This window comes from Melanerpes formicivorus, unplaced genomic scaffold (assembly GCF_026170545.1).
Source record: "Melanerpes formicivorus ecotype bairdi unplaced genomic scaffold, bMelFor1.0.p_v2 SCAF_18, whole genome shotgun sequence".
Taxonomy (NCBI): domain Eukaryota; kingdom Metazoa; phylum Chordata; class Aves; order Piciformes; family Picidae; genus Melanerpes; species Melanerpes formicivorus.
In genome coordinates this window covers 3,965,851-3,993,194 of record NW_027142370.1, presented here as the reverse complement: position 1 = coordinate 3,993,194, position 27,344 = coordinate 3,965,851, and the positions used below count along the sequence as shown (strand labels likewise).

Genomic DNA, 27,344 nt, shown 5'->3' with positions numbered 1-27,344 from the left:
ATGGAGCAGGATCCTGCCAAGGTGGGGGGGGGGGAATCGTTAGGATTAAATATTGGGGGGGACCATTGCAAGAGGGGGGAGCATTGCAAGGTGTGAGGGGGGGGGAGGTTTGCTGATGATTAAATATTGGGGGGGACCGTTGCAAAGGGGGATCATAGCGAGGGGAATCATCAAAGGGGGTGTGGGTTGGGAGTTATGTGAGGGGAAAATGATGTGTGTGGGGAGTGTTCGTCGTCGGGAGAGCATCCTTAAGGGTTAATTTGGGGATGTGTTGTGGGGGGGAATGATTTGGGGAGGGGGAATCATTTCGAGGGGATTGCAGTTGACGAGGAGGGTAGGCGCCGGAGCTGAGCTGCGCTTGTCTCTCGGCAGGCTGAAGGTACGGACGGCTGAAAAGGAGGAGGAGGAGGAGGAGGAGGTGGGAGGAGGATGAAGAGCGCGGTCGTGACCGTGCCGCGGGCGGCGGGCCAGGGCTCGCACGCTCCAGCGCCGCGTCCGCCCGGCTCGGCTCGGCTCGGCCCGCCCCCCCCCGGAGCCCTCTGAAGTGAGGGTGGGTGTGAGGAGAGAAGGAGAGAAGAGGAGGGGGGAGGGGGGGGGGGGGGGGTGTGTGGGGGGGGTGAGCAGCCGGGCTGGCGGCCGGCCCAGCCCCGGCTTCCCCGCCTCTATATAAACACACATGGACTTTCTTTTTGGACTCAAATTGAAGGTTGCAGAGGGGGCTATACCCAGAGCCCTGCCTCCCTCCCTGCAGAAGTCTGGGGCTAAGTCTGGGGCTCCCAAATCACCGGCAATATAGACAGGGCTGTATTTATAGAGATTTATTTATGTACCGAGAGATAGCGATACAAACCGAGCCGCCTCGCTCCGTGTGTATAGATACATATATCCAGCTCTTTACTTCTTCCATCTCTCCAGGTCGGGGCTGAATTATTTGATGATTTTTTTGATATTTATTTTTTTTTTAATTTTTTTTGAATTTTTTTTTTTTTTTAATCTCGCTCCTTTTTTTTTGGTGGTTGATTTTTATATATATATATTTTTTTTTTCTCTTGATTTCCCCCCCCCCATTCCCCTCCTCTCCCTTTTATTCCCACCCCTTTTCACTTTCCCCTCTCTTCATCTCTTCCCCCCCCCCCTTCCCCCCTTTTTCATTTTCTCCCTTCCTTTCATTTTTTTTTTTTCCCCTCCCTTTCATTTCCCCCTTCATTCCCCCCCCCCCCCCCCCCCTTTTTCCTTTCACTTCTTTCCCCCCTTTCTGGTGTGTGTGACTTTGCCTTGAAAGCGAGCGAGACCCAGAGCATCTGCAGTTGGACTTTTGTGGGTCTTGGATATATTTTTTTTTCCCCTTCACTCCGCATTTTTTTTCTCTTTTTTTTTCCCCTTTTCCTTTTTCTTTGACTTTTAATCCACGACTTTGGGACTCCTCAACTGCCCCCATCCCTTTCTTTTGGGGTCTCGTTGGGTTGCTGGGGATTTTTCCCCCATTTCCACCCCCCCCCCCCCTCCTTTTTTGTGTCGTGGTGTTGGTTGTTTTGGGGGGACTATTTTTGGTCGGTTGGGGGTTTTTTTGTTGGGTTTTGTTTGTGGGTTTTTGGTGTGTTTTTTTTTTTCGCCTGTGTCACTCTGTCAAGTTTACTCAAACAAAGTTTTCAGAGAGGGGCAGAGGAGAAACAGCTTTTTGCCCCTTTATTCCCCCCCCCCCCCCTCTCATTTTTCCTGTTGTTTTTCTAACCTGCCAACAGAGAGGGGGGCAAACCGGCCCCCCCGCTCCCCCCCCCCAGCCCCGGGACCCCCCCAGGCAGTCTTTCCCTTGCCCTCCTCCATCGCCCTTCTTTCTCCCTGCGGTGCGTGTGTGTGGGTGCGAGTGTGTTGCCTGTCACAGGGGCTGTTTCTCTCCCCACCCTCCTCCTCCTCCTTCTTCCAAATATGCTTTTTGCAAGTTTTGATCTCGTCTCGGCACTGGCTACCCTCGCCGCGTGTTTGGTGTCACTGACTTTGCTGCTGGCCGTGTCCCAACAGCTGTGGCAGCTCCGCTGGGCTGCCACCCGCGACAAAACCTGCAAGCTACCAATCCCTAAAGGCTCTATGGGATTCCCTTTAATCGGAGAAACCTTCCACTGGCTCCTGCAGGTAAGGAGGATTCCCTTTTCCCTTCCCTCCCTGGAAGGTGGGCTGAGACCAGCTTCTCTCTCTCTCTCTCTTTTTCTCTTAAGGATTTTTTTTTTTCTTCCTCCTTTCTTTTTTTCCCTTTCGATTGCATCATCCCTCCAAGCCGGGGTCGGGAGCTGCTGATGGTTGGGGTTTGGAGAGGGGAACTGAGGGAGCTTTGACTCGGCTGGGCTCAGACCCGGAGCCGCGGCGGCGCTGCGCTCCTCGGCAGGGCGCTGCGGGCTTCCCTCTGCGGGGGCTGCTGGAGACCGGGGGCGCTGCTTCAGGTCTCCTTTGAGCTGCTCCGAAGCTGAGCTCCTTTTCTTCCTGCTCAGGGTCTCCCAAAACCTTCTTTCTCTCCGCCTCAGCCTAAATCCTTGCAGAAAAAACCAGACGGGGGTGGGAGGTATCCCCGAGGCTCGCCGCCACTCCGGGGAGAGGTGGAAGGGATGTCGCCGGGTCGTGTCCCCGGCACCCGTGCAATGAGCTCCCCATGTTCCCGGGGTTGTTTGCAAGCTGGCCCGGACCGTGGTCCGGTGTCGGGGGAAGCCCGCGGAGGTAATGGGGAGATTAACCCGGGATTAACCTCGCTAAATGCTGAACAGCGGCGGGCGGAGCGGGATCCCCCTCCGAATGACCAAAAAAATAAAAAAAAAGGGGGGAAAAAAAAGAAAAGGGAGAAAAACCTTAAAAAAAAGAAAGAAAGAGGAGGAGAGGGGGCATGGGGAAGCCGGGGGCGCTCCCGGGGGCTCGTAGCATCCCAGGAGGGAACCCCCGAGGTTTAAATTAACCCAAGGGTTTCCCAGCCTCCTCCTCCGAGGGCAAAATAATAAAAAGCAAGGAGGAACCGGGCGAGGATACTCCCGCCAGCCGAAGCCGCGTTGCGTTGATGGGATGGCAGAGCCCGGGTCCCGGCCGTGAGAGCCGCCGCATTCCCCCCGGTGTCCCTCTGCGTCCCCGTTCCCCCCCTCCCGGTGCCGGGGAAGCCCCAACGTGAGAGCCCAGCGCGGCGGCTCCGCTCCCCGGCCGGCCCCGAAGGGGTTAACCGGCCGCTCTCAATAGGGCTTTATTTTTTAAAGAAATTTATCAGATTTTTTACAGGGGGACCAGAAAAGGGTTCTCGCTTTTCCACAGGCTCCATCCAAACAGAGTCCAGGGCTAAAAATACAAAATTTTTGTATAAATTGGACTCCATTCGAAACTTCACCCACATAAAGGTCCTCTTTGTGCTGCCCTGGAAATGGTGTACAAATAACTCTTTATTAATGCCACAAAAAGGACTTTAATTATATTTACGCAGATCAAGAAACAGGGTCACCTGAACATCTGAACTTCACAACCGCGCTTTTGTTTCAAAATAAACACCCCGTACTCCCAGCCCCGAGCTGCAGCGCTCCCAGATATTCTCCCTGCTCGGGACGGGGGTTTTTTGGGGAACACCCCCCCCCCTCCCCTTCCCCTCCCCTCTTCTCTTCTCTCCTCCGCGGCTTCTCGCCGGCAAAAAACCCCTCCGAGCATGTGGGAAAGTTATTAAAGGTTTTCAAATCTGGAGAGTTACTTAGGGAAATTGCAGCCTTTCGAGTAAATTGAGTAAAAAAAAAAGGAGAGAGAGAGAGAGAGAAAGAGGGGAAAAAGGGAAGGAGGGGGGAGGGAAAGGCAGGGGGAGAGGGAATGGGGAGTTAAAAAAGAGAAAGGAAAAAAGGAGAACGGGGGAAGAGAAGGGGGAAAGGGATAAAAGAGAAAAGAGAAGGGGTGAAAGAGAAAGAAGGAAGATAGAATGGGGGAAAAAGAGAAAGAAAAAGAGAAAGGGGGAAAAATAAAAGAAAAAAAGAAAGTGGAGGAAAGGGATAAGAAAGGGTGGAGAAGGGATAAAAAGGGGGGAGGGGAGGGAAGGGGGGAAGAGCAATTTGAAAAAAAGAGAAAAAGCAAAAAGAAAAAGGAGGGAATAAAAGGAGAAAGAGGGGGGAAAGCCACGGAACCCCTAAAAGGTTAAAAAAGTGCCAGGGGAAGCAAAGGTAGAAATAAAAGGAAGGAGGAAGGGGGCCGGAGGGAACGGACCCTCGTCGGGGCTATGGGAGGGCAGCACCGGTCTCCAGCACCGTCGCTGGAGCCGGGCTGTGGGTGGGTGGGATGTCGGGGCGACCCCTCTCCCCCTCTATTTCTGCCCTCCTCCATCCCTGCCGGGCTTGCCTTTGCTCTCCCACCACGTACGATGCTCCGCGGGGATCCCCGCGCGTGGGTGCGGCTGCGTGGGCGCGGAGAAGCCCTGTGGTGACACCGCCCCCCCACTCGTCTTTTGCCCCTCCACCCCACGCAGGGTTCCTGCTTCCAGTCTTCTCGGCGGGAGAAGTACGGGAATGTTTTCAAGACGCACTTGCTGGGGCGGCCGCTGGTGCGGGTGACAGGCGCGGAGAACGTGCGGAAGATCCTGATGGGGGAGCATCACCTGGTGAGCACCGAGTGGCCGCGCAGCACCCGCATGCTGCTGGGACCCAACACCGTGGCCAACTCCATCGGTGACATCCATCGCCATAAAAGGAAGGTGAGGTCCCCACTCGTGGTCGGGACGGGACAAATGCGTGGGTGCGTGTGTCAGGTGGGGGAAAGCCTTTCCTTCTTCCCCCATCCCTCTCTTTCCCTTCTTCCCCCATCCCTCTCTTTCCCTTCTTCCCCCATCCCTCTCTTTCCCTTCTTCCCCCATCCCTCTCTTTCCCTTCTTCCCCCATCCCTCTCTTTCCCTTCTTCCCCCATCCCTCTCTTTCCCTTCTTCCCCCATCCCTCTCTTTCCCTTCTTCCCCCATCCCTCTCTTTCCCTTCTTCCCCCATCCCTCTCTTTCCCTTCTTCCCCCATCCCTCTCTTTCCCTTCTTCCCCCATCCCTCTCTTTCCCTTCTTCCTCTCTCATCCTTCTCTGCTTTTCTTCCTCCTCTTCTCACAGACCCCCAATGTGGGAGGTCTTGCATGGGTGTGCCCCCCCTCTTCTGTGCCCACACTCAATGCCTCTGAAGGATTTAAAAGGGCAATGGGGATGTGAGAGAGTGAGTGTGTGGGGGGATGTCACACTTGCTGCTGGGGATGGAGGTGCTGCCCACACCCCATCACCACCCCAACAGCTCCTTGCAACTGGTGACTTGTGTGGAGTGGGCTGAGCAGTGAGCGCAGTCCCAGAGGGCTCCTAAAAGGCTGTGGGGTGGAAAGGAAGTGGGGAAATGAGTGGAGTCCCTCCCATTTTCAGGCTTTGCTGAGGGTGTCTTGAAGAGAGACTGCAGGCTTTGTGCTTTTGGGGAGGGGTTTCATGGTGCTCAGCACTGGATTGGATTTTAGGGGAACTGGGGTGCTGATGGGAGTCCTGGCATGGAGCATGATGATGGACTGAGTTGGCTGAGAAGGGGGCTGAGACCTTCTTAGGGCCTTGCCTGGGCATAGGTGATGGATTTTGCATCCTGACCTGTCCCATAGGGACACCCTGCTCCAGGGTTGGGGCAGGCAGTGAATCTGGGGTGAGGGTGAAGTGTCCAGTGCAGAGGTGGCTTTACTGGCACAGCAGTTGTGGTACCTAGGGGCCTGAGGCTAGGTCCACTCTCCTCTCTCTGCTCCAGTGGGATTTCTTATTTTGGCAGCTGTATTTCTGTAAAGTCCCAAATCAACCCAACTCAGCTCTTTTCTCCTGGGGAGAAGATGAGTGCCCAAACACTACATGACATCTCTTAGTCCCAGGTCTTAATGTGCTGGTGGCTGGGATCTGAGTGATGCTACAAGAAACAACGTGTGAATCCCTACCCAAGACTTAGGCAAGCTCTGTGCTGGAAATTCCATCACCCTTTGCTCAGGAGACTTCAGTTTTCTTGAGGAGAGAGAGAGTTTTTCTGACTTTACTGTCAAAAAAGGGTGATGGGGCTCCCTCCACCATTATTTGGTTCAGAAGAGGTGCAGGGAGATGGGGAGAGATGTGCTTTCCTTCAGCAGCAGCTTTGGCTCCTATTCATTTCCAATCAGGGGAGGGTTAAATGGCAGCAGCCAGCCAGTTGAAGGTCCCTCCACCCTCCTTGGCTGCTGCTTTTATCTCCTGCACAGCAAGATAATTTTTTGCTACTGGAAAGTGAGTTGCTGAAGGTCTTTGGTTGCCATTGCTGTAATAAAACCACAGAATTCAGGCACTGGGGGAGCTGAGGAGAGCATGGGTGATGGGAATAGGATCATAGAAAAGGGAGGCCTGAGCTCTGTGGTGTCCTGATGGATCTGTAATTTGTAGTGCAGCTCAGGTGGGGAGCAGTGGCACTAGCAAGGAGCAATATCAGCAGCAGCAGCACAGAAAGGGCAGAGCCTCTGTCCCTCAATTTTTATACCTGTGGATTTTTTCTTTTCCTAGTGGAATGTAAGTGTCCCACCCTCAAGAGTGAACCCAAATGGGTGTTGGATTTTTCTGAGTCCAAAGTCTGCTCTGGATCTCCATTCTCCTCCTCAAATCCCTTTTGCCTTCCCAATTTTTGGCATCATGCAGTATCCCAAGCTGGCAAGGATCCTAATTCCTGCTTAAGGGATGGCTAAAGCCTCCTGAGAACAGGTACTCTGGCAAAACCCCATCCCAAGATGAGCTGTGCCTGCTCCTACTCGCACACCTTGCCTCTGCTTCGAGTTCTGGCATATTCAGGAGCAGACACTTTTCCCATATCAGTGGGACTGGGGACTAGCTGGTGTACCTAGTCAGTTTTTGAGCCTTCTCTTTCAGCAGTGTGAGGTTGGGTAAACTGGGCTCAGTTGGCCTCTTTGAAAACAGGAGGTCATTCTGATTCCTGCCCTTGGTCTCCTCTTAATTCTTGTGAAGCTGAGCATCTCATACTTCATGCAGCCCTTGGGTGCACTCTGAGCTGCTTGAGTCTCCTTCTGCCATACATAAAAGGCTCGCTGCCCTGGGCTGAGAGAGTTGTGCATGCAGAGATAAGGAGAACCTGCTTCTAATGGGAAGAAAACAGATCATTTTGTTCCTGGTGAGATCGTGATGACCAGATTGAAGATCTTTCCAGTCCAGGTGCCCTCTACCAGCAGAAACTGTGGCATCTTTTGTGTTCATGAGCCCTGAGCTGTTGGTAAATGCTGTTGAATGGCCTCAATCTTTAACTCTCCCCACGCTGGTGCTGAGGTTCTGAGAGACCCGAGGTAGAAGCACTACATGTAAGATTTAGCCATGTTCCTTCTAGGGTAGATGCTTCATAAGCCCAGAATGGGTGGGGTTGGAAGAGACCTCTAGAGATCTTTTAGTTCAACCACTTTAGCAGGGTCACCCACACAAGGTTGCCCAGGATCACAGTGCCCAGGCAGAGAAGGAGACTCCACAACCTCTCTGGGCAGCCTGCTCCAGGGTGCTCTGTCCACCTCACAGCAAAGAAGTTTTTCCTCCTGTTCAGATGGAACCTCCTGCGTTCCAGTTTGTGTCTGTTGCCCCTTGTCCTGTCACTGGGCACCACTGAGAAGATTCTGGCCCCATCCTCCTAACCCCTGCAGTATCTTTAGATGCTGCAGATAGCCCAGAACTGGACACAATACTCTAGATGTGGCCTTGCAAGGGCAGAGTAGAGGGGGAGGAGAATGTCCCTTGACCTTGCTGGTCACACTCTTCTTAATGCCGCCCAGGAGACCACTGGCCTCCTTGGCCATGAAGGTACATTGCTGGCTAAGTTTTTCTTTCAGGCATCAGCTCTGTACCTTCCTCCTGACCCTCTGATGAACTAACCAAAGAACTTGTGGGCAGAAGGCTGCTCTTTACAGACTTGACCAACTCTCATAGTAAGGCTGCTAGTATGAAAAGTCTGAAAGCTCCACACAGAAGAGCAGCAGCATTCCCTGGGAAACCTTTCAGGTTGTTGATAATTCAGTTTGAAGCATCCTGGGGCTTTCTGGATTAGTGCTTCCATCTACCCACCCAATCCTGTTTGGTTTCACATCTGAGGTTGAGCTTTTGCCTGCTCTTCAGTGGTTTCTCCTTCTCTGGTCTTGCCAGAAGTGGTACATGGGGTACAGTTCCTTGTGAGGCTGCATGTGGTGTAGGGTGCAAGCCAAACCTGTGGAAAGGTGGGGTGTGGCACCCCATGTCCTCACCTTTTGCTGTGACTCCAGCCACTGAGGTCATCTTTAGCTCTTGTTTCACCACCCTTGCGTGGTCACCACCAGTCCTTATCTTCTTTATGAAATCCAGTGGAGTTGCACTTCTCTGCAGCAGCACTGGCAGATCCTCTCATCCTTTCTTGGCAATCAAGCTGTGTCTCCTCTCCATGGGACAGATTGCCACGGAGATGTGAAGATTAGCTCTAGCAAAGAGCTTTAAACCCAGCATGTTCTTGCATGGTGTTTCTGGTAGCTTGCCATCAAAACTGGCTGTTTGGCTGGCCATGTGTCGTGAAGCTTTCCAAAGAGTTTTTAGCTCTTCAGTGTAACTTCAAGACCAGCAAATTGCAGCCATCACCACTGGCTCTGCTGCCTGTGACCACGATGGGACCAGAGCAGCAGCGTTGGACAGCTCAGTCTCTGGAGCTCTTCTCTCAGGATTGCCGTTTCCCTTATCTCAGTTTCTCTTCAGCGTCTTGTATGGTGGCACTGAGGGACATGGCTTAATGGTGACCTGGCAGTGCTGGATTAGCAGTTGGACTTGATGATCTCAAAGGTCTCTTCCAACCAAAATGTTTCTATGATTCACCCTTTCCACAAAGTAAGTGAATATCTTTTCCACCCCTGGGCTACCAGCACCTTGAATCTCGTAAGTGTTGATGAAGGACTCTGGGGTGTACGTGTGGAGGGTGCTCAGGAAGAGCAAGGCCATGCTAAGCTGGTAGCTCTGGCAGCTTTCTGCCTTCCCATTCCCTATTCTTTAAAACTGCCCTGCAAGAAGCTGTCCAAGTCAATACAAATTGGAGAAAACTTCCCCCTTCTGAGCAATGAACTCTCCAGGTATTAGAGGGGAGGTGGTCTGTGGATATAAAATCAACTTTGCCATGGACATTGCAGCTTGTGGAGCGGGATGGAGGATGAGAGCAGGGCTGGGAGCAGGGCTTGCCTGTGTCAGAGGTATTGCTTTATTGCAAATGCCATCAGCATTGGCTCTGTCCTTGGCCTGGGATGAAGCTGGTTGATAAGAACAGTTTACAAGTAGTAAACAAAAGCAACCCAAAACTCCTCAACCGCCTTCCTGAGATAAATATCTACTGGGAGACTGTTACTGCTGTTGGGTCATGGAGTTTATGTTGATGTTGGAGAAGGATCTGGGCCACCCATGGTGCCTCCTTGGTGGTGCCATTTTCGTCTTGAAATCACCTTGCAGGTTGCTGGCAGAAGCAGCCACAGTGGTCTTGCATCTGGCTGAACATGGGCATGTCTTTGCTCTGGCTTTTTGGTGGCAGATCCCTGTCCTTCCCCATCATGGAAGGGATGCATGTCATCCCTCAAGGTCAGATGTGATGGGGAGCTCTTTCTTTGCTACTCCTCAGGAAGGGATGGCTGGGGTTGGTGCCTGGCTGAGGGTACACCATGTTCTCTTCATCCTGTTCTTGATTTGATGGCACAGCCATGCCACCTCAGCCATACCCTGTCCCAGGCTGGCTGTTCACATCTCACCCTTAATCTGTCCCTGCAGACATCTTCAGGTTCCATTTCTCCCCATGAGCTCCCATTCCTACCCATAGGCTTCCCTTCCTACCCGTGAAACCCCGGTGAAATCACTGAGGTCACTTCTGATGTGTGTGTTCTGGAACTGTCGATCCCTGGGTCACTATGAGCTCCTAGTGAAGGCAAAGCCAATCCTTGGTGCTAGCATGGGCTCTGATTTTGTGGGATGTAAGGCCAGTGGGAATCTGAAGTTTAGCAGCAGAGATGGAGGCAGCCCTGTGCCTCTGCCTGCGAGGGACCTCAGCTTCTTGGTGGAGAAGGAAATGGGAATTGGAAGTGGCCAAGGAAATGGGATTTGGAAGTGGACAGGATGCATGGTCCTTAGGTTTTAGGTCGAGACTGAGCAGTGCCTGAGGCCAGGAAGGACTTTCCCCGTGCAGGATATGCACTGCCAGCGCGGCTCTGCTACGGTGCGCAGGGAAGGTGGGACTCAGACTTTCCTCGGAAGCATCCAGCCTTGGCAGGAGAGCGCTGGACTTGTTGGGCTCCTGCTCTGTTCCAGCAGAGTAATCCCAAAATAGGCACAGCCAGCTTAAAAAAGGAAAAGAAAGAATAAAATAAAAGCTGCTCGTGGGCTGGGTAGACATCCTAGACCCGGAGACTCGGGGAGGAAGCAGACAGTGGTGCAGAGAAGCAGCCTGTTTTGTCTCACTGTCCAAAACTACATCATTCATTAACACACCACAATTAATGTTCTGCCTCCGAGGCATACAAGTGTTGAGCTTATTAGCACCAAGTAGAAAGGTCTGAGGCTTTAATATAGTTTGCAAGAGGATTAAGAACACAAAAGGGGCCATAAATTTACAACCAAATATAAACCAGCTGCTGTGGGCTGGACAGGGGGGGGGAGGGAGGGAGGGAGATGGGGGAGAGGGGCGGGAGGAGGAAGGACGGATGGGAGGTGGCAGGAATGTACCTTTCACCCTACAAAAAAGCCCTGATCTGAGTTGTTGGGAGGGTTTGAGTTTCTAGGTTGGGGTGGTTTCCCCCCTCCCCCCCCCCCCCTACATTTCCACCCTACCCCACTTGCAAATCCCACATTGGAAAAGAAACTATCTCCTTCCACCCAAGCCCCCCCAGATCGTGTCAGCTCAAGTGGGCTGGATTCCAGCTGCCATCATCTGGCTCGGCTCCAGCCCCTTCTAGGCATGTCTGTGTTGGGCTCCTGCCCTGTGAGCTTTAACCCACGGGCTAAAGCTGCTGGAGCTGGAGAAAATGCTTCCATTGATGGAGGAGGGCTCCCGCTCGCGGTCTTGGGGAAGAATTTGTCAGTTAGATTGGTTCATTGACTTTAGACCAACTGGTGCTGTCATCTGCAGTGGTGTAAAGCCAGGGTAATTCCATGGGATTAAAAAAAGTGAAGTGCAGGAGCTCCTGGCTGCGAGACAAACCTGCTGTGTGTTTTACATAGCACCTTCCACCCCAAAATGCCCTGTAAGCTCTGACCCAGCTCTGAGGAGCTGTGCTGTGTCACAGTGTGATTACAGATCATTCTGCAGCTCCCTGAAAGGAGGTTGGAGCCAGGTGGGGGTCCATCTCTTCTCCCAAGGAATAGGACAAGAGGAAACAGTCTCAGGTTGCACCAGAGGAGGTTTAGGTTGGATGTGAGGAGCAATTTCTTCCCCCCAAAGGGGTGTCATGCCTTGGAACAGGCTGTCCAACGAAGCAGTGGTGTCACCATCCCTGCAAGGATTTAAAAGCCATGGAAAAGTGGTTCTGAGAGACGTAGTTGGCAGTACTTGGCTTAATTGTTGAAGCTGATGACCTTAAAGGTCTCTCCCAACCAAAATGATTCTGTGATTCTGCCCTCCAGGAACTGTACCATACCCTGCCAGCTGAACCTCTTCAATGCAGGCTTTCCTAGCTTTCTGTGTCACCTCAGGTGGAAGTTGTGGGTGACGAAACATCTCTGGCTGTAATAGTCTGCACTAGATGGAACAGCAATCTGCAACCCATAGCTCTGTATGGGTCCAGGCTCTGGAACAGGAATGGGAGATTCCAGGAGCCAATCCCAAGAGATGGGGAGAGCTTTTCAGGCTTGGTATCTGTCCTTTGCTGTCTTTGTGTAGCTTTGGTCTTTCACTGCATCGTACTCCATCCTTTCAAGCAGTTTGAGCAGCCTGCTGAGTTGTGGTTCATGATATTCCACTCCTCCCTCTGGGGTCCTTATCCCATTGGACCTTTTTTTTTCCACCATGCTTCTGATCTGAGCCCATTCTGGCTGGACACAAGCCCTGCTTTTTGCCCCATGTGCCATCCATTGATGTGGCTCTTTGTTTTTCCCTCCTTGTGTTTGGTTCCCTCCTTGAAGAGCAGTATGTAAGGTGAATTTTGCTCTGATTCCTTGTGAATGAATAGGTGGAGGGCACTTGGAGCAGCACTTCAGCAGTGGGGGTGGGCCCACAGATGCTGAAGAACCACAAGGTGCTTGGGGATCTCCACAACCTTGTGGGGCTGAGATATCCAATTTGCTGAATGTAACTGTTTGCATTTTGCTGCATTTGGTGGTGTTTTATTTCTGAGACATGAGGAGGGTGCTGTGATGCATGTAAGGTGTCCTGCTTAGAACTGTGGAATTATTGTAGTTGGAAGAGACCTTTATGATCATCAAGTCTATGACAGCTTGTATCTTGCTGTCCCTCCCCATCCTGTTCATCATAGCTCCTTTAACTTGAGAGCCTGTTAAAGGGTTTGGGACTGAAAGCAGAGTCTCCCTTGCCATGGGGAGAGTTTGTGGGAGAGGTGCTCAGACATGGAGATTTTTGAGCTGTGGGGAAAGAGGATACTTGAGCTCATTTTCCTTCTGAACTCCAATGGAAATAGGAAGTGCTGAGTTTCTCCTGACCCTAGATGTTTAAAAACCTGTTAAACATTAGGGGTACTAGCAACCCTGAAAAGTGCATGATCATCATAACCTGGCCCAGGGATGCTGAAATCACCTTAAAGCTTTTCTCCAGCACAGCTTTTTTTTTTGTGTGAGAATCCTCTGAATTTCAGTGAAGCCTTTTGCAAAAGCACTCAGCTTCTTGTGGAGTTTGGAAACTGCAGCTTCTGTAACCAGACTCCCTTTGGAGATGAGTTGCAGTGCTCATGGGGCTCTTGCCTTTCTCCTTGGGAGAGGTTGTTCCCTTCAGCTCCACGCTTCTCACCTGCACTCTGCTACACTTTGATGGGCAAACCAAACACTGCTTGTTTTGGGAGCTGAAACTCCTGGCTTTTTCCCCTCAGTGGGCTTGGATACCTCCCGTGACAGAAGATGGCAGGAGACTGGAGAGTGGTCCATTTGCTCCATTTTCCAACCATAGAACTGTTTTTGTTGGAAGAGACCTTTAAGATCATCAAGTCCAACCTTTAACCAAGCACAGCCAAGCCCACCCAGTCCCTCAACACCACATCTACACATCTTTCCAATCCCTCCAAGGATGGGGACTCCATCTCTTCCCTGGGCAGCCTCTTCTAGGGCTTAACAGTTCTATCAGAGAAGAAATGTTTCTTAATATGCTACCTAAAATAGCAGAGTATCAGGGTAGCAGTAGAGCTTAGTGCAGGTCTTCTCCTCTTCGTGGTGCCTTACATAACCTTCACAATCTTTTCCCTTTGCTCACACTCCTTGTGCCAGGACAGCTTTTTGCCCTTGAGCCTTCTCATCCTGCTCCAGAAATATCATGTTTTATGGTCTTGCTGCAGCATGGCAGTGATGCTCCTTGCCTGGCAGCCCTGCATCTGGTGCCAGGGATAGGCAGACATCCATTATAATGTGGCAACAGAAGAGGGTTGGGCCAAACACATAAGTAGAAATAGTATGTCTCCAGGTTGAGACACTGCTTTGGATGCTTCCTCACATGTTCCACTGGCCAAATTTCAGGCAGGTGCCAAACTGGGTCATGAAGACATCTCCATGCTCATTAATTGCAAAGGTCTTTCCCAACCTGGTTAATTCTATTCTATTCCTATTCTATTCCTATTCTATTCTATTCTACCTTTGTTTGGTGGGGCCAGCAGCTCTGGCCAGCATGGGCTGGATAAGATCATGGTGTATGATCTCAAAGAATAAGTTTTCCTCCTGGAGTATTCCTCCCTTTGCTGTGCTGATGTGCTGGCTTGGAGAAGGGACCCTTCAGATCACAGATAGCAAAAGGCAGGGACTGAAGCTGCTGCTTGGAGTGGGGAAACTTGGCTGTCACCAAGGAGGGATAGCATCATGAAAATGTTGTCCTTGCTAACTCCTCTCCACACCAGACACTAAATGAAGCCTTTACTATGCGTGAAAATGTTTCAGGTTGAAGCTCAGAGCTCTTTACATGAATGTACTCCTGTCTTTTGTGGGGTTTAAGGTATAAGGACAGGGCTGAGGTATTCTCCATTTGAAACTGAGGGCAGTTCACTATCACATGGAGCTGGACCTTTCCAGGAGATTCTGGAGCTGAGATGCTGCAAAGGAATTATCTGCCTTAGGAAAACCATAGATCTTTAAGTATCCTCTTTCTACTAGGAGATGAATTCAGAAGCTGTCATGCAGGCTTCCTGGGTGGTGGTTGTGCCTCCCTCAGCGTGGGGTGACCATATGTGTGAGGGTGCAAATAAATGCCCCTGGACAGAGAAAATCCCTAGACTTGAGTCACTGGAACATATCAAAATGTGGGGGAAAATGTGGTCTCTTTCCAGCATCCCCAAAACATCCTGGTTATTTCCCCAGCACCGAGGCCACCTGGTAGACCTCTACCAGGGCTGGGCTCTTGCGTTAGCAGAGCCAAGTGTCTCCTTAGAGCTGATTTTACCTCTTGGCAGCTCTGAAGCAACTTCTTTTGCATCAAATCTCTCCGGTCTTGCTCGTCTTGGTCCAGCGAGCGGCCGAGACATTCGGTTCGACTTCACTAGAGGGCGCAGGAATTTTAGGCTAGAAATGCGTGAAGGTTTGCTGGGGAAAGTTGGCTGCCTTTTCCTCCTTTTTAATCAACTGGAAAGATGCAGGGTTGAACTGGAGGTGACTGGAAGGGGATCCAGACTTGTGTCTGGCTGGGGAAAGGATCTGCTGACATCTGGGATTAGGCGGCGTGGAGCGCAACGGCGGCAAGCGGACGGGACCTTGCAGCCGGGCCGGGGCTCGCAACGTCGGCCGGCCCTGGGGCTGAGAGCTTCAGGCTCCTGCACGTGTAGGGTGTAGCCAGCGGGGGCTAGTGGAGCCTGGTAGAAAAAGAGCAGCTAAACAAAGGGAGAAAAAGGTGATAACAATTCCTCCCCCAGCCCCTCAGTGCTAAATTCTTCCCCCTTTGCAGGCTGGGCAGGTGGCATGTTGATGTCTGGAGGGGCTCAGGCTACTCTTCCTGAGGGTTCCCCTTCCTGTACTTGCACTCAGTATCATTCCTTGGGATGGGAACTCTCTTCTTCAGAGTCTGTCTTGTTCTGCAGAGTGTAGATCTGTTGCTGGGCTGGTTCTCTGTGCTGTTGCAGCAATTCTGCACAGCAAAACCAGAGACTGTACTTTTTGTGGGGTCCCTAAATCCCTTCCCTGTAGGAGGTGCTGGGAAGTGCTGTGGGAGGATGGGGTTTACCCCAGATTGGGAGCCTCAGATGCTGTCTCTTTTGGGGTGGTGATTCCAAACAGGCCTTCAGCCTCATCACATCTGAAATAGAGGCCATCCCCTTGCTGGCTCTGGTTTCACATGGAGAAACTGAGCCACACTCCCATGATGAGGGGCTCAAGGACTAAGAGTAAGGTGATTCATTGGGGGCCTCTGTCCTTACCCTGAAACCTCCAGCATAGAAGGGATGATGCCAGCCGGATGGGGGGGACATTGGGCTCCCCACTCAGGAGCTCCTGTCCCATTCCTTGTGACTGCCAGCCTTCCTCCAGTCAGCACAGCATCCAAGCCTGGTGTCCTGCTTATGACCATCAGGAACCAGCCCTTTCCCACCTCCTCCCATGCCTTCCCCAGGCAGCTGAGGGACTTGGCTCTAGCACCTCCAGCTTTTCCTATCTGAGCGGCTGCTTTTTCACCCCCTCACACAGGCAGCTCTGCCTGAGCATCCGCTGCCCTTTCCAGGTTTAAAAATAGCTCCTGAAGTGCAGGGAGGCGGCAGAAGACAGCAGCTGCACCGTCTCCCGCCCTCGCCGTGATCTCGCCGCGGCCCCGACGGTGCTTCATTCATTCCTCGGCTCCGTTCATTCATGCCTCAGCTCTCCAAAGCCATCCCTTGACGGCTGCCTGTCTGTCTGCAGGCAGATCTGTCTGTCAGTCCACTTGCATTTTCCTTTCGGTCCTAGCCCTGTCCTCCTTCTATGGAGGTTCACATGCTGGGGGTTTCCACAGGGAGCCTCTGAGCTCTTCCCCGCGGCGTGCGGTGCGATGAGTTTTACTCGGGGCTCAGCCCGAGCGTGGCGCAGGATGAAGTGGCTCTTGTGGAGCCTCCTGCGCAGGGCTGCGAGGGGACAGAGGTGTTATTTCACCAAACAAACTCCCAGCAAACGATGTGCATTAGCAATGAGGGGTCGCAGCCAGGAAAATATTACCTTTGCCTTTGAGTGCTGACTGCAGAGGAAATTCTCACATTTACAGCTCCAGCGAGTCCGGCGCTCATGGAAAAGAGGTGTGGGGGGGCGGGGGGCAGCTTTGATTTCTCTCCTCGTGTTGGTTTGATAACTTTGCAGCCCCCACACCACGCACCCAGCCCTCCCTGGGATCTTGGCCACCGGTGGAGCCTGGCAGCTCCGGAGCTCGGTGTGAGCCTGGGTTTTGATTTGGCGTTGCCGGCGGCTCGGCGTGCGGCGGTGCGTGTGTGCCGCTGCCCTGTCTGCGCGGAGGTTAACACAGAATAAACAAACAGCGCAGCTTTTGCCTCCGCTGCGCCCTGGGAGGGATGCGGCCGGGGATGCCGAATGAAAGCCCGCGCTGTGGGCTGCGCCGGGGAGGGCTGCGGGGACATTCCTGGCATTGCTGAGCTCCTCCTGGCCCGGATTGGAGTAAGGAGCCGTTAGCATCGGGGACTTGGGGAGGCCCACTCCTGCGCTGTGTTTACTCACAGAGCTTAAATTAATGCTGTCTGCTGACATCAGGGCTTTGGGGTTTCTTTTTGGTGGTGGTTTTTTTTTTCCTTTCCTGACATCAGGGCTTTGGGTTTTGTTGGGTGTTTTGTTTTGTTTTGTTTTTCCTGGTTTCTCAAGGAAATGAGCTGTGTGCAGTCGCAGCCTCTGTGTACGTCTGTGCCTCTCTTCCCTGCTTGAAGGCCAAGTTCAGGCAGGTGTCAGATCCTAAATGGCTCCAAATAGTTATTTCACTTGGTTTTTAATGTATGTTCTAAAAAAGGTGGTTGATAGGGTGAGAGAGAAAAGCTTGTGTGTGCACAGCCCTAATGTTAGACACTAGAGAATCCCCATGGAAGAGGTGTGTTAGTAGCCTCCAAATCGTGGAATGAATGTAACTGGGAGCTGTGAGAGAGGGAGCTGCAGGAAAGGCAGCTCTATCCATCCCAGCGTGCACAGTGTGAAGCGTTTCCTCTCGTCTCCAGTTTGCTCCACGTTGCTGCCTCTCTATTCTGTCCTAGTAAAGCCACATTTGGAGTCCTGTGTCTTGTTCTGGGCTCCCCAGTTCAAGAGAGACAGGGAGCTACTGGAGAGAGTCCAGCTACAAAGATACTGAAGGGCCTGGATCATCTCTGTGAGGAGGAAAGGCTGAGAGCCCTGGGGCTGTTGAGCATAGAGAACTCCAGCCAGAGAGGGGATCTGATCCATGCTCAGCAAGAGCTGTATGGCAGGTGTCAAGAGGATGTGGCCAGATTCTTTTCAGTGGTGCCCAGTGACAGGACAAGGGGCAACAAACACAAACTGGAACCCAGGAGGTTCCATCTGAACATGAGGAGAACATTTTTTGCTGTGAGGGGAGCCTTGGAGCAGGCTGCCTGGAAAGGTTGTGGAGTCTCTTCCTCAGAGAGCTTCCAAATGTGCCTGGACATTGTGATCCTGGGAAAACTGCTCTAGGTGAACCTGCTTTAGTGGATGGTTGGATTAGGTGTTCTCCAGAGGTCCCTTTCAGCTCCCACCATTCTGTGTGATTCCTGTGATTCTGTGTGTGATGGCTGGGGTGGGGTCATCCTGCAGAGGGTGTGTTAGCTGATATTTCCCCAACAACCCTTTTTGGCAGCTATTTTAGGCATGGGTGATCCTGGCTGGTGAATTCTGGATGATTGTGTGTGCTCTGCTCAGTGCAGGAGCCTTGTGATGTTCACTTTTGTGCACTGAAGCAGGTTACTAGAGACGACAAGGAGCAGGGTGTTGGTGCTAGGTTGAGATCTCTGCATGCTCCCTGTTGCAGGTTTTCTCCAAAATCTTCAGCCATGAGGCACTGGAGAGCTATCTTCCCAAGATCCAGCTGGTGATCAAAGACACTCTTCGGGCCTGGAGCAGCAACCCTGAGTCCATCAATGTCTACCACGAGACCCAGAAGCTCACCTTCCGCATGGCTATCCGTGTCCTGCTGGGCTTCCGCATCCCTGATGAGGAGCTCAGCCGCCTCTTCGAGGTCTACCAGCAGTTCGTGGAGAATGTCTTCTCCTTGCCTGTGGATCTGCCCTTCAGTGGCTACAGGAGGGTAAGAGATTTGGGCTGAGTCCTCCACCATCTGATAACACTGATCTAGGGCTGATGGAGCAGTGGCTAATCCCCGTCTCTGAAGGTTCTCGGTGCTGTGTCCTCTCACCTTCTGAGTTCTAGAATTAAGTCTGTTTGGGGCTGTAAAGGATTGTTTTGTTGGAGTGGAGAAGATGTGTCCATGGGCTTTGAGAGTGCAGTTTGATGTCAGGGAGAAGAGAGTCAGGACTTGCTCAGATTTAATGGATTGTTTTCCCTCACTTGTGGCTGGCAGTTTTGCTGTAGTTTTTTGTTTGTGAGACCATTCTCCTGGTTGTGCCCTCCTGTTCTCAGGGCAAAACAAGTCAATGGACCTTCTAGGCTAGAGAATTGAGTGGAGGGGGTCCTCATGACAAGGCAAGTGTAGACTCCTGCACCTGGGCACCAGTGTAAGTTAGGAACTGACCTGATGGAAAGCAGATCTGCAGAGAAGGAGCTGAGAGTCCTGGTAAACAAGTCCATCATGAGCCAGCAAAGTGCCCTCATGGCAAAGAAGGCCAATGGGGTCCTGGGGTACACCAAGAACAGTGTGACCAGCAGGTTGTGGGAGGTTGTCCTTCCCCTCTACTCTGCCCTAATGAGGCAACATCTGGAGTCCTGGGTACAGTTCTAGGCTTCCCAGTTCAAGAGAGACAGGGAACTACTGGAGAGAGTCCAGTGGAGGCTATGAAGATACTGAGGGGCCTGGAGCAGGAGGAAAGGCTGAGAGTCCTGGGGCTGTTTAGCCTGGAGAAGAGAGCCTGAGAGGGGATCTGATCAGTGCTGATCAATAGTTAAAAGGTGGGGTGAAAAGGAGCAGGCTGCTCAGAGAAGTTGTGGAACCTCCTTCTCTGGAGAGATTCCAAACCCACCTGGATGGTGTGATCCTGGGCAAACTGCTGTGCATGACCCTGCTTTAGCAGGGGGGTTGGAGTAAATAATCTCCAGAGATCCCTTCATATCCCCATCATGCTGGGATTCTTGGATTCTAATTCCAGAACCATTCTAATGTTTGAGGTATGATCCCAAATCAGAGAACACAACACAACCCACAGACATTTTTGTCCCCCCTCTTCCCCTCCCCCCACCCCCCCCAAGAAAAGAGAGGGTTAAGATTCCTTTTTGTTCCAATCCCCACAAGTTTTGTAATCGTTATTGGACCACATGAATGAGCCCAACAGCCTCCAGCCCCAAAGCCCTGGCAGCAGCAGGTTAGCTCGGTGCAGCTGCCCTCAGACAGCAATTGCTTTACTGAGCACAGGTGATAAAGTTCCTTGGGAAGCCCATTATGCTCCCGGGAAGAGGATCCTTTCAGATGAATTGACTTGCTTTTGAGAGACAATTTTTCCCAGGCACTGCCATCCATCCCAGGCTGAGCTGGAAGCCTGTGAACTGGTGCAGTACTGGGGCTCCCACAGCAGACCTATCATTTGCACGTAGGTGCTGATTGCTCTAGCCTGTAATCTTGCCCACTCAGGGCTTGCTCCTCCAGCCCAGGGAGCAGCCTCAGCATCTTTACACTTCTCTTTGAGCACCTGCAATTGTAGTTGTATTACTTGGATATGTTGTCCTGAGCACGTCTCCAGCTCCTGGGAATGCTGAGCTGGACATGGTGGTGCTCACGTTGTCTCCTGTGTGATTTGATGGAGAAAAGGAGGCTTAAGGAAAACCTTGTTGTCTAGAGTAATGAAGTTGGTGAATGAGCACAAGTCTTGTGAGGAGTGTCTGAAGGAACTGGGGTTGTTCAGCCTGGAGAAAAGGAGGCTGAGGGAAGACCTTCTCACTCTCTACAGCTCCCTGAAAGGAGGCTCTATCAAGGTGGAGGTTGGTATCACCTCTTTTCCCAAGTAAAAAGTGATGGAATAAAAAGAAAGAGCCTCAAGTTGCACCAGAGGTAGTTTAGGTTGGATATTAGGAAAAAGTTCTTCACCCAAAGGGTTGTCAAGCCCTGGAAAAGGCTGCTCAGGCAACCAGTAGAGTTCCCATCCCTAGATGGATTTAAAAGCTGTGGAGTTGTGGTGCTGGGGGTCATGGTTTGGTGGTGACCTGGCAGTGCTGGGTTAATGGTCAGACTTGATAATCTTAAAGGTCTCTTCCAACCAAAATGATTCTATGGCTTGCTGCTCCACAGGGCATCCGGGCACGTGAGACGCTGCAGAAGGGGCTGGAGAAGGCCATCCAGGAGAAGCTGCAGAACACGCAGGGCAAGGACTACGCTGACGCGTTGGACATCCTGATAGAAAGCGGCAAAGAGCACGGCAAGGAGCTAACCATGCAGGAGCTGAAGGTAAAGACCCTCCCCACCCTAAGCCTGCTCCTGCTGTGCTTGAGGCGGGGATCCCCAAAGAGCAAAGCGTGAGGTGCTGTGAGAGGAAGATTTTGAGGCAGACTTGAGACGCTCAGTGACAGCTGGGGAGCCTCAATGTCTTGTCGGACCTGCAGTTGAATCCTGGTCTGGTGGGTTGTGGTGTCAACAAGGCAGTGGATTTTCTGTGGGCAATGTTTATTTGCAAATCATGCTCAGTCCTTTCTAAAAAGCCCTTCCAGGGATACCAAAAGACCATGCAAACTTCCTGAAGCTTCCAGCCTTGACCAGCTTCATCCCTTGACCCATCCAGTTTTGTGATGCATCCGTTGCAGGATATATGAGCTCAAGTTGTTGCCTGCAGCAGGGTCATGGCATGTGTTTCATGTGCTATCAAGAGCCTCCTTCAGAGGTTTTTTCCCCGTGCCTGTCTGGTCCTCAGCATCCTCCACAGGATGCTCTACAGAAAGCTTCCCATGGTGGGCACCCAAGACCTTTGCCTGCACAAGGAGAGACCTTGCAGTTAGATGTGACCAGGATGCCACGCCTCATGGCAACCTGTGTGCCTGTCTCTCAATGTGCTGTGGCTGCTGGCCTGACGGTCTGTCCATCCCCTGTGTCTTACCCTAGCCTTTCTCTTGTCTTTTAGGATGGCACCCTGGAGCTCATCTTCGCTGCCTATGCCACCACCGCCAGTGCCAGCACCTCTCTGATCATGCAGCTCCTCAAACACCCTCAGGTATTGGAGAAGCTGCGGGAGGAGCTGCGCAGCAAGGGCATCCTCCACAACGGCTGCATCTGCGAGGGCTCCCTCCGGCTTGACAACATCAGCAGCCTCCACTACCTGGACTGTGTCATCAAGGAGGTGCTTCGCCTCTTCACCCCCATATCCGGGGGGTACCGCACAGTGCTGCAGACCTTTGAGCTGGATGTGAGTATTAAGACCCCACCTGGAGTACTGTGTCCAGTTCTGCATCCAGGAAGGATCTGGAGGTGCTGGAGTGTGTCCAGAGAAGGGCCACAAGGATGAGCAGAGGGCTGGAGCTGCTCTGCTATGAGGACAGACTGAGAGAGTTGGGGCTGTTCAGTCTGCAGAAGAGAAGGCTCTGAGGAGACCTTCTTGTGGCCTTCCAGTACCTCAAGGGGGCTACAAGAAAGCTGTTGAGGGAATTTTTTAGGGTGTCAGGGAGTGATAGGACTGGGGGGAGTGGAACAAAACTAGAAATGGGTAGATTCAGATTGGATGTTAGGAAGAAGTTCATCCCCATGAGGGTGGTGAGACACTGGCACAGGTTGCCCAGGGAGGTGGTGGAAGCCTCATCCCTGGAGGTGTTTGCAGCCAGGCTGGATGTGGCTGTGAGCAACCTGCTGTAGTGTGAGGTGTCCCTGACCATGGCAGGGGGGTTGGGACTGGATGATCCTTGAGGTCCCTTCCAACCCTAACACTTCTATGATTCTATGATTGCCATCTCTCCAGGGCCCAGCTGCACCATCAGCTCCCAAAGTACGTTTTGTACGTTGCTGTGAAGCTTGCTTGAGCCTGGCTGAGAGGAGGCCTCAGGGCAGCCAAATTAAGTCCTGCTGGTGACAGGAGGTGGAATTGGTCCAAGTTCAGAGGCGGATGATGAGATCTGGCCCATGGCAGGGAAGGGACAGAGTTGTCAAAGAGGACCCAGACATGATGCATCAAGGAGTAGCTTGTGACAATGTTTGATGCCAAAATCTGCACTGGGGTGTGACAGGGGAAAGGTTTACTGCAAAGGACATCTCCAGGCTGCTGGGTGACAAGCTGATTGCTCACCACCATGGCTGGAATTTCTGACTAGCAAAACAGAATCTTGAGACCTGGCTTGTCACTGTGAATCCTGCAAATGTAATGATTTGAGTCAGAAACCTTTTCAAGTGCTCAGGGGATAATAAATCCACCCCGTTCCTCATCGCCCAGGCCCTGACATGTGCGTTGGGCGTGTGGGAGTGACAGGCAGCGGGGTGTGAGCAGAGCCCTGGGATGCACTGGGGGAGGGCTGGCTGGTGTAGGGCATGACAGGAAAAGCTGCATCCCTTTGCTTGGTGGCTGCTGAGCATCATGGGTTCCTGCCAGGGACTGCAAAGCATGTAGAGAGTGATGGATCACCCAGCAAGTCCCTGGGCTATTTGCCCTTGTGAAGTCACATCTGGAGCTCTGGATCTAGTTCTGGGCTCCCCAGCTCAAGAGAGACAGGGAACTGCTGGAAAGAGACCTGCAGAGGTTACAAAGATTCTGTGAGAAGGAGGGGATGAGAGCCCTGGGGCTGTTGAGCCTGGACAAGAGCAGCCTGAAAGGACATCTGATCAATGCTGATCAATAGCTAAAGGGCAGGGGGCAAGAGGATGTGGCCAGATTCTTTCCAGTGGTGCCCAGTGACAGGACAAGTGGCAAGGGCACAAACTGGAACCAAGGAAGTTCCATCTGACCATGAGCAAAATCTTCTTTGCTGTGAGGGTGCTGGAGGCCTGCAGCAGGCTGCCCAGAGAGGCTGTGGAGTCTCCTTCTGTGGAGAGATTCAAACCTGCCTGGACATTGTGACCCTGGGCAAGCTGCTGTGGGTGACCCTGCTCTAATAGAGGGATTGTACTAGATGATTTGCAGAGTTTTTCATTCTGGGATTCTGTGAATAAGCCCAGGATCCCCACCTCCCAGGCCTTTGCACTCTGGTTTTCTTTTCAATCTGCATCACACTCAAGCAATAAACCTGAAGGGCCTGGGGAAAAGCAGACAAAGCGAAATGGCTTCATCTTGTCTTCCTGCTGCTCATCCCTTGACAGTAGGTTTGACTCACTTTGGTTTTTCTCTCCACCCCTTCCCTTTCTTTCCCGCAGGGTTTCCAAATCCCCAAAGGCTGGAGCGTGATGTACAGCATCCGGGACACCCACGACACCGCTCCTGTTTTCAAGGATGTGGACATCTTCGACCCCGACCGTTTTGGCCAGGGTCGGAGCGAAGACAAGGACGGCAGGTTCCACTACCTCCCCTTTGGAGGAGGCGTACGGACCTGTCTGGGCAAGCACCTGGCCAAGCTCTTTCTCAAGGCGCTGGCCATCGAGTTGGCCAGCACCAGCCGCTTCGAGCTCGCCACCAGGACTTTCCCCAAAATCACCCTGGTGCCCGTGGTCCACCCTGTCGACGGACTCAAGGTCAAATTCTTTGGACTGGATTCCAACCAGAACGAGATTCTGACGGGGACAGATGCCATGCTGGGGGCGACGGTGTAAAGCCCACGCCGGCAGCGCGAGGGACGGGCGGCCGGGGGACGGAGGGGTGGGGTGGGGGCAAGGGGATGGACAGGAGGGGAGGAGAGAGGGATGAGAAGCTTCTCCACGATGCTCACTTCGCAGAACCTCCAGGTCAGGACTGTCTTCTCCACCGGTGAAGCTGCCAAAACCGTTTTGCTCTTCCCGTGGGGCGCAGAGAAGGTTGAGTTGTCGTCGTGTGTCTCAGAAGGAGGAAAAGTGGCAAACCCCAAGTCGAGCTGGGATGTCTGACCATACACAGTATCTAAATGTTATAAATATATATATTAAAAAATATCTATAAAACACTTCTGCTGCCAGGAGGAGAGCTGCAAAGGCCCCACTGGGAGATAGGCTTTGGCGATCAGCTGGCGATCAGAGGTCTGGTGTCCCAGGGTGGCTCTTGGGTGGCCTCTGACCTTATTTGTTTTGTTTTTTTTAAATCAGTGTTAAATTAGCTGGTGATAACAGTGTTTTGGTTTATTTTGGTTCTTGTTTTGTTTATTTGTTTGGTTGTGTTTTCTGTTTTGGAAGCTTTCCTTGGCAAGAAGGGAGACGAGCGATGCCTATTCCCATCCCCACTCCCGCTGGTGCCGGGGCAGGTTGGGAAGGGGTGGAGCTGTCCTTTTGCCTCTGCTGTGGGACCCAAAACCCCTGAGCTGTCTTTGTCTGGGGTTGAATGGCTGGTGAGCTGTCCCTCTGAGCCCTTGGACAGTGCATATTGGCATTTTGCAACATGCATTTTGCATTTGGGGCTCTGGGTCGGGGGAATGTCCTCCTTTGTTTCTCTTGTTGAGTTTCCTGCTGCTGCTACACAGCCTGTGTGCACCCATTCCCCCGCAGCAGCCCCGTGCCAAACCCTTCCCCCTGCAAAGGCACCTGTTCTGAAGGCATTTCAGTGCCTTTGCTCTCCCTCAAGGTGCAGGCACCAGCCTCCCAACTGCATGGTCCCACCAGCCCGCTGTGGCTCTGTGAGCATCAGGGCGCTGAGCAGAGCCATCACGCTCGGAGCCGTTGGTTTTGATGCGTCCTCTTCCACGGGAGGCGTTTGCATTAAAGGTGATCTCACTAAAGAAGCCAATGTATGCATTCTTTGTCTCATGTTTGGGCTTTCTTTGGTGATGGGAGAGCTCTGCAGGAAGGAGGCCAACCTGAGGGCTCCTTGCAAGCTGTCCCACCACTAACCCAGGAGAAGGGCCCTACCCAAAGCTGCTCTGGTGCAAGCAAGTGGCCACCAAGATATCTTGCATTCCATCTGCTGGGAGGGTTTATTTCAGTTTATTATTTATTTTTTCCCCATGCAAAAGGCTTCTGGGTTGACTGTGAGATGGGTGGGTTGTGTTCAAGGAGGACATGGTCTCTCAAGCTCCCCAAGTCCCTTGGCAGGCATTTGATTCAAACCAGAGCCAAGAACCAAGCTCAGGAGATGCCCTGAGGCATCTCTGCTCAGTTTGTCTATCCTCATTCCTCTCCTATCTCCTGCCTTCCAAGGCAGAAAGAACACTTCAAGGACCACGGCTGAGACCTCTCCTAAATGTGATGGGCAAAGATCTTGTGCTTGGATGAGCAGCTTGGCTTTCAGCTCTTAAGGTGTCCAGAGAAGTTGGAGGGGTTGACTTAGGGAAGGTGAAGGGGCAGATGTGGCTTATCAGGTTGCTCTGCAGGTTGTGCTTTTGACAAGTGGGTGCCTCTTTGGAAGGTTGAAGGAAGTGTGAAGCGAGCGATAGCGATGGCTGCCTTTGCCAGCCCATTGTCTGGTGGAGGCAAGGAGGAGGGAGGCAGGGGGTTTTTTTAGCCAGGGCAAGCACTTGAGGTCGAATTGCTGTCAGCCAAGCTGCCAGAGCCCCCTACCCAGGAGCATCCTGGTGGATGGTCTCCACCCATACTATGGTGCACAGCTTGATTTTCATTTAAGCTGAAATAGAACTCCCAGTCTTCTAGGAGATGCCATTCAGATCCAGACTTTGCCTTTTGGCTGGTAAATAACATGCTGGACCCAAAAGCAAGGTCTCAGGAACCTCTGACTATGTCCATCATGTCCCTGAAGCAGAGGCTTAGCTAGTGTGACAGCCTGGAAATATTGAAGGAAGCACTATTAGCTCAGGCACTGCCCTTGTCCCTGATGGAGAGAAAACTTTCCTGGTGATCAACAGAGCTTCATTGCAATCAGTGGAATCTGTGAAGTCTCCTTCTCTTGAGACTTTCAAAACCCACCTGGACTCAATCCTGGGCAACCTACTCTTAGTGACCCTGCTTTATCGGGGGGTTGGACTGGATGATCTCCAGAGGTCCTTTCCAACCCCTCACCATTCTGTGATTCTGTAGTCAAAAATTCAAGGGGCAAAGAAGCAAAGGAGAACGTCAACATGACTCTGGTGGGAAGAGTTGAGTCTCTGAGGAGCAGAAGTTAAGTGGCACGTGAAAGTGTCCATGGTCGTTGCGGATGATGAACCCATGTAGGACATGGGGACGAAGGGCGGGCTGTGGATGGTCTATCTGCAGGATGGAAACCCATCAGAGACCCACCACCGCACGCCCTCCAGGAGCCCTCATTTCCTTGTCAGACCAGTCTGGGGGGGATCAAATTGTGGGGGAGAGCAGGCTGGAATTAAAAAGGGGAAAGCTGACGAGTGGAAGAGACACCAAGGTTAAAAGGTTGGGTTAAATCTCATGGGCGGCTTCCTGCTGTTCTGCAGCCAGCAGAAATCGTTGGGCAGAGCTTTCCAAGGGGAACTCAGTGAAGGGTTTTGCCTGAATTCTTGGGGTTTTTGACTTCCAATGTCGTTACAAAGTGGAAACCAAACCTGCTTTTGAGTGCGTGGTTGACCGGTGAGCAGTCCTGTCCGATGCATACATCCATTATATATATCTGCTTCCATCCTCTGTATATATAATGTTTGTGTGGGTGAGTATTTAATCCAGGCAGAACTAAGTCATGCTTATGGTTTTGGTTTGGTTTTTATTGTTGTTGCTGTTCTTTTTTTTTCTGTTTGTTTGGTTTTGTGTTGTTGGTTGTTTTTTTTTTTCATTCTTAACTAATATAACTTGACTAAAAAAAACACACAAAAAAAGAGTTGCTGCAGTGGGTTTGCAGAATAAAGCACTTTGAATCTCAGAATTGTTTGTGTTTTGGTTTATTTTCCTTTGATTTTGGTTATATATAGTTTTTCTTTATTTGTTTGTTTGTTTTTTTTTCCCCCTTAGCACAGTCCAATTTGTTATAATATTATTTTATTCACAGATTGCTGGGTTTGTTGTTTGTCTTTTGTTTGGTTGGGGTTTGGTTTTTTTTTTTACCTGTCTTTATAAACTATGATAATTACTATTTTTGTTATAATTCAAAATAGATATTTAGTGCAAAAGT

The 27,344-nt window shown here is 51.8% G+C and overlaps 1 protein-coding gene across 3 annotated transcripts; it reads left to right on the top strand.

The window, feature by feature from the left end:
* Positions 1-624: 624 nt before the first annotated feature.
* Positions 625-27,344, top strand: CYP26B1 (cytochrome P450 family 26 subfamily B member 1). Of its 3 annotated transcripts, none has more exons than XM_068149409.1 (7): positions 625-915; positions 2,020-2,130; positions 4,466-4,690; positions 18,113-18,388; positions 20,537-20,692; positions 21,360-21,641; positions 23,570-27,344. In XM_068149409.1, the coding sequence occupies exons 2-7, from the start codon at positions 2,086-2,088 to the stop codon at positions 23,960-23,962; spliced, it is 1,377 nt and encodes a 458-aa protein (XP_068005510.1). In that variant the 5' UTR covers positions 625-915; positions 2,020-2,085; the 3' UTR covers positions 23,963-27,344. The 3 variants fall into 3 exon arrangements, with proteins under 3 accessions (XP_068005510.1, XP_068005509.1, XP_068005508.1); XM_068149408.1 differs by having other exon boundaries at positions 1,283-2,130; XM_068149407.1 differs by having other exon boundaries at positions 625-2,130.

What these genes read in the sequence shown, in the direction of transcription:
- CYP26B1 (XM_068149408.1), top strand. Translation starts at nt 1,927, where the DNA reads ATGCTTTTTGCAAGTTTTGATCTCGTCTCGGCACTGGCTACCCTCGCC. An exon ending in CCTTCAGTGGCTACAGGAGG is followed by an intron (nt 18,389 to 20,536) that starts GTAAGAGATTTG and finishes GCTGCTCCACAG; the next exon opens with GGCATCCGGGCACGTGAGAC. An exon ending in TGCAGACCTTTGAGCTGGAT is followed by an intron (nt 21,642 to 23,569) that starts GTGAGTATTAAG and finishes TCTTTCCCGCAG; the next exon opens with GGTTTCCAAATCCCCAAAGG.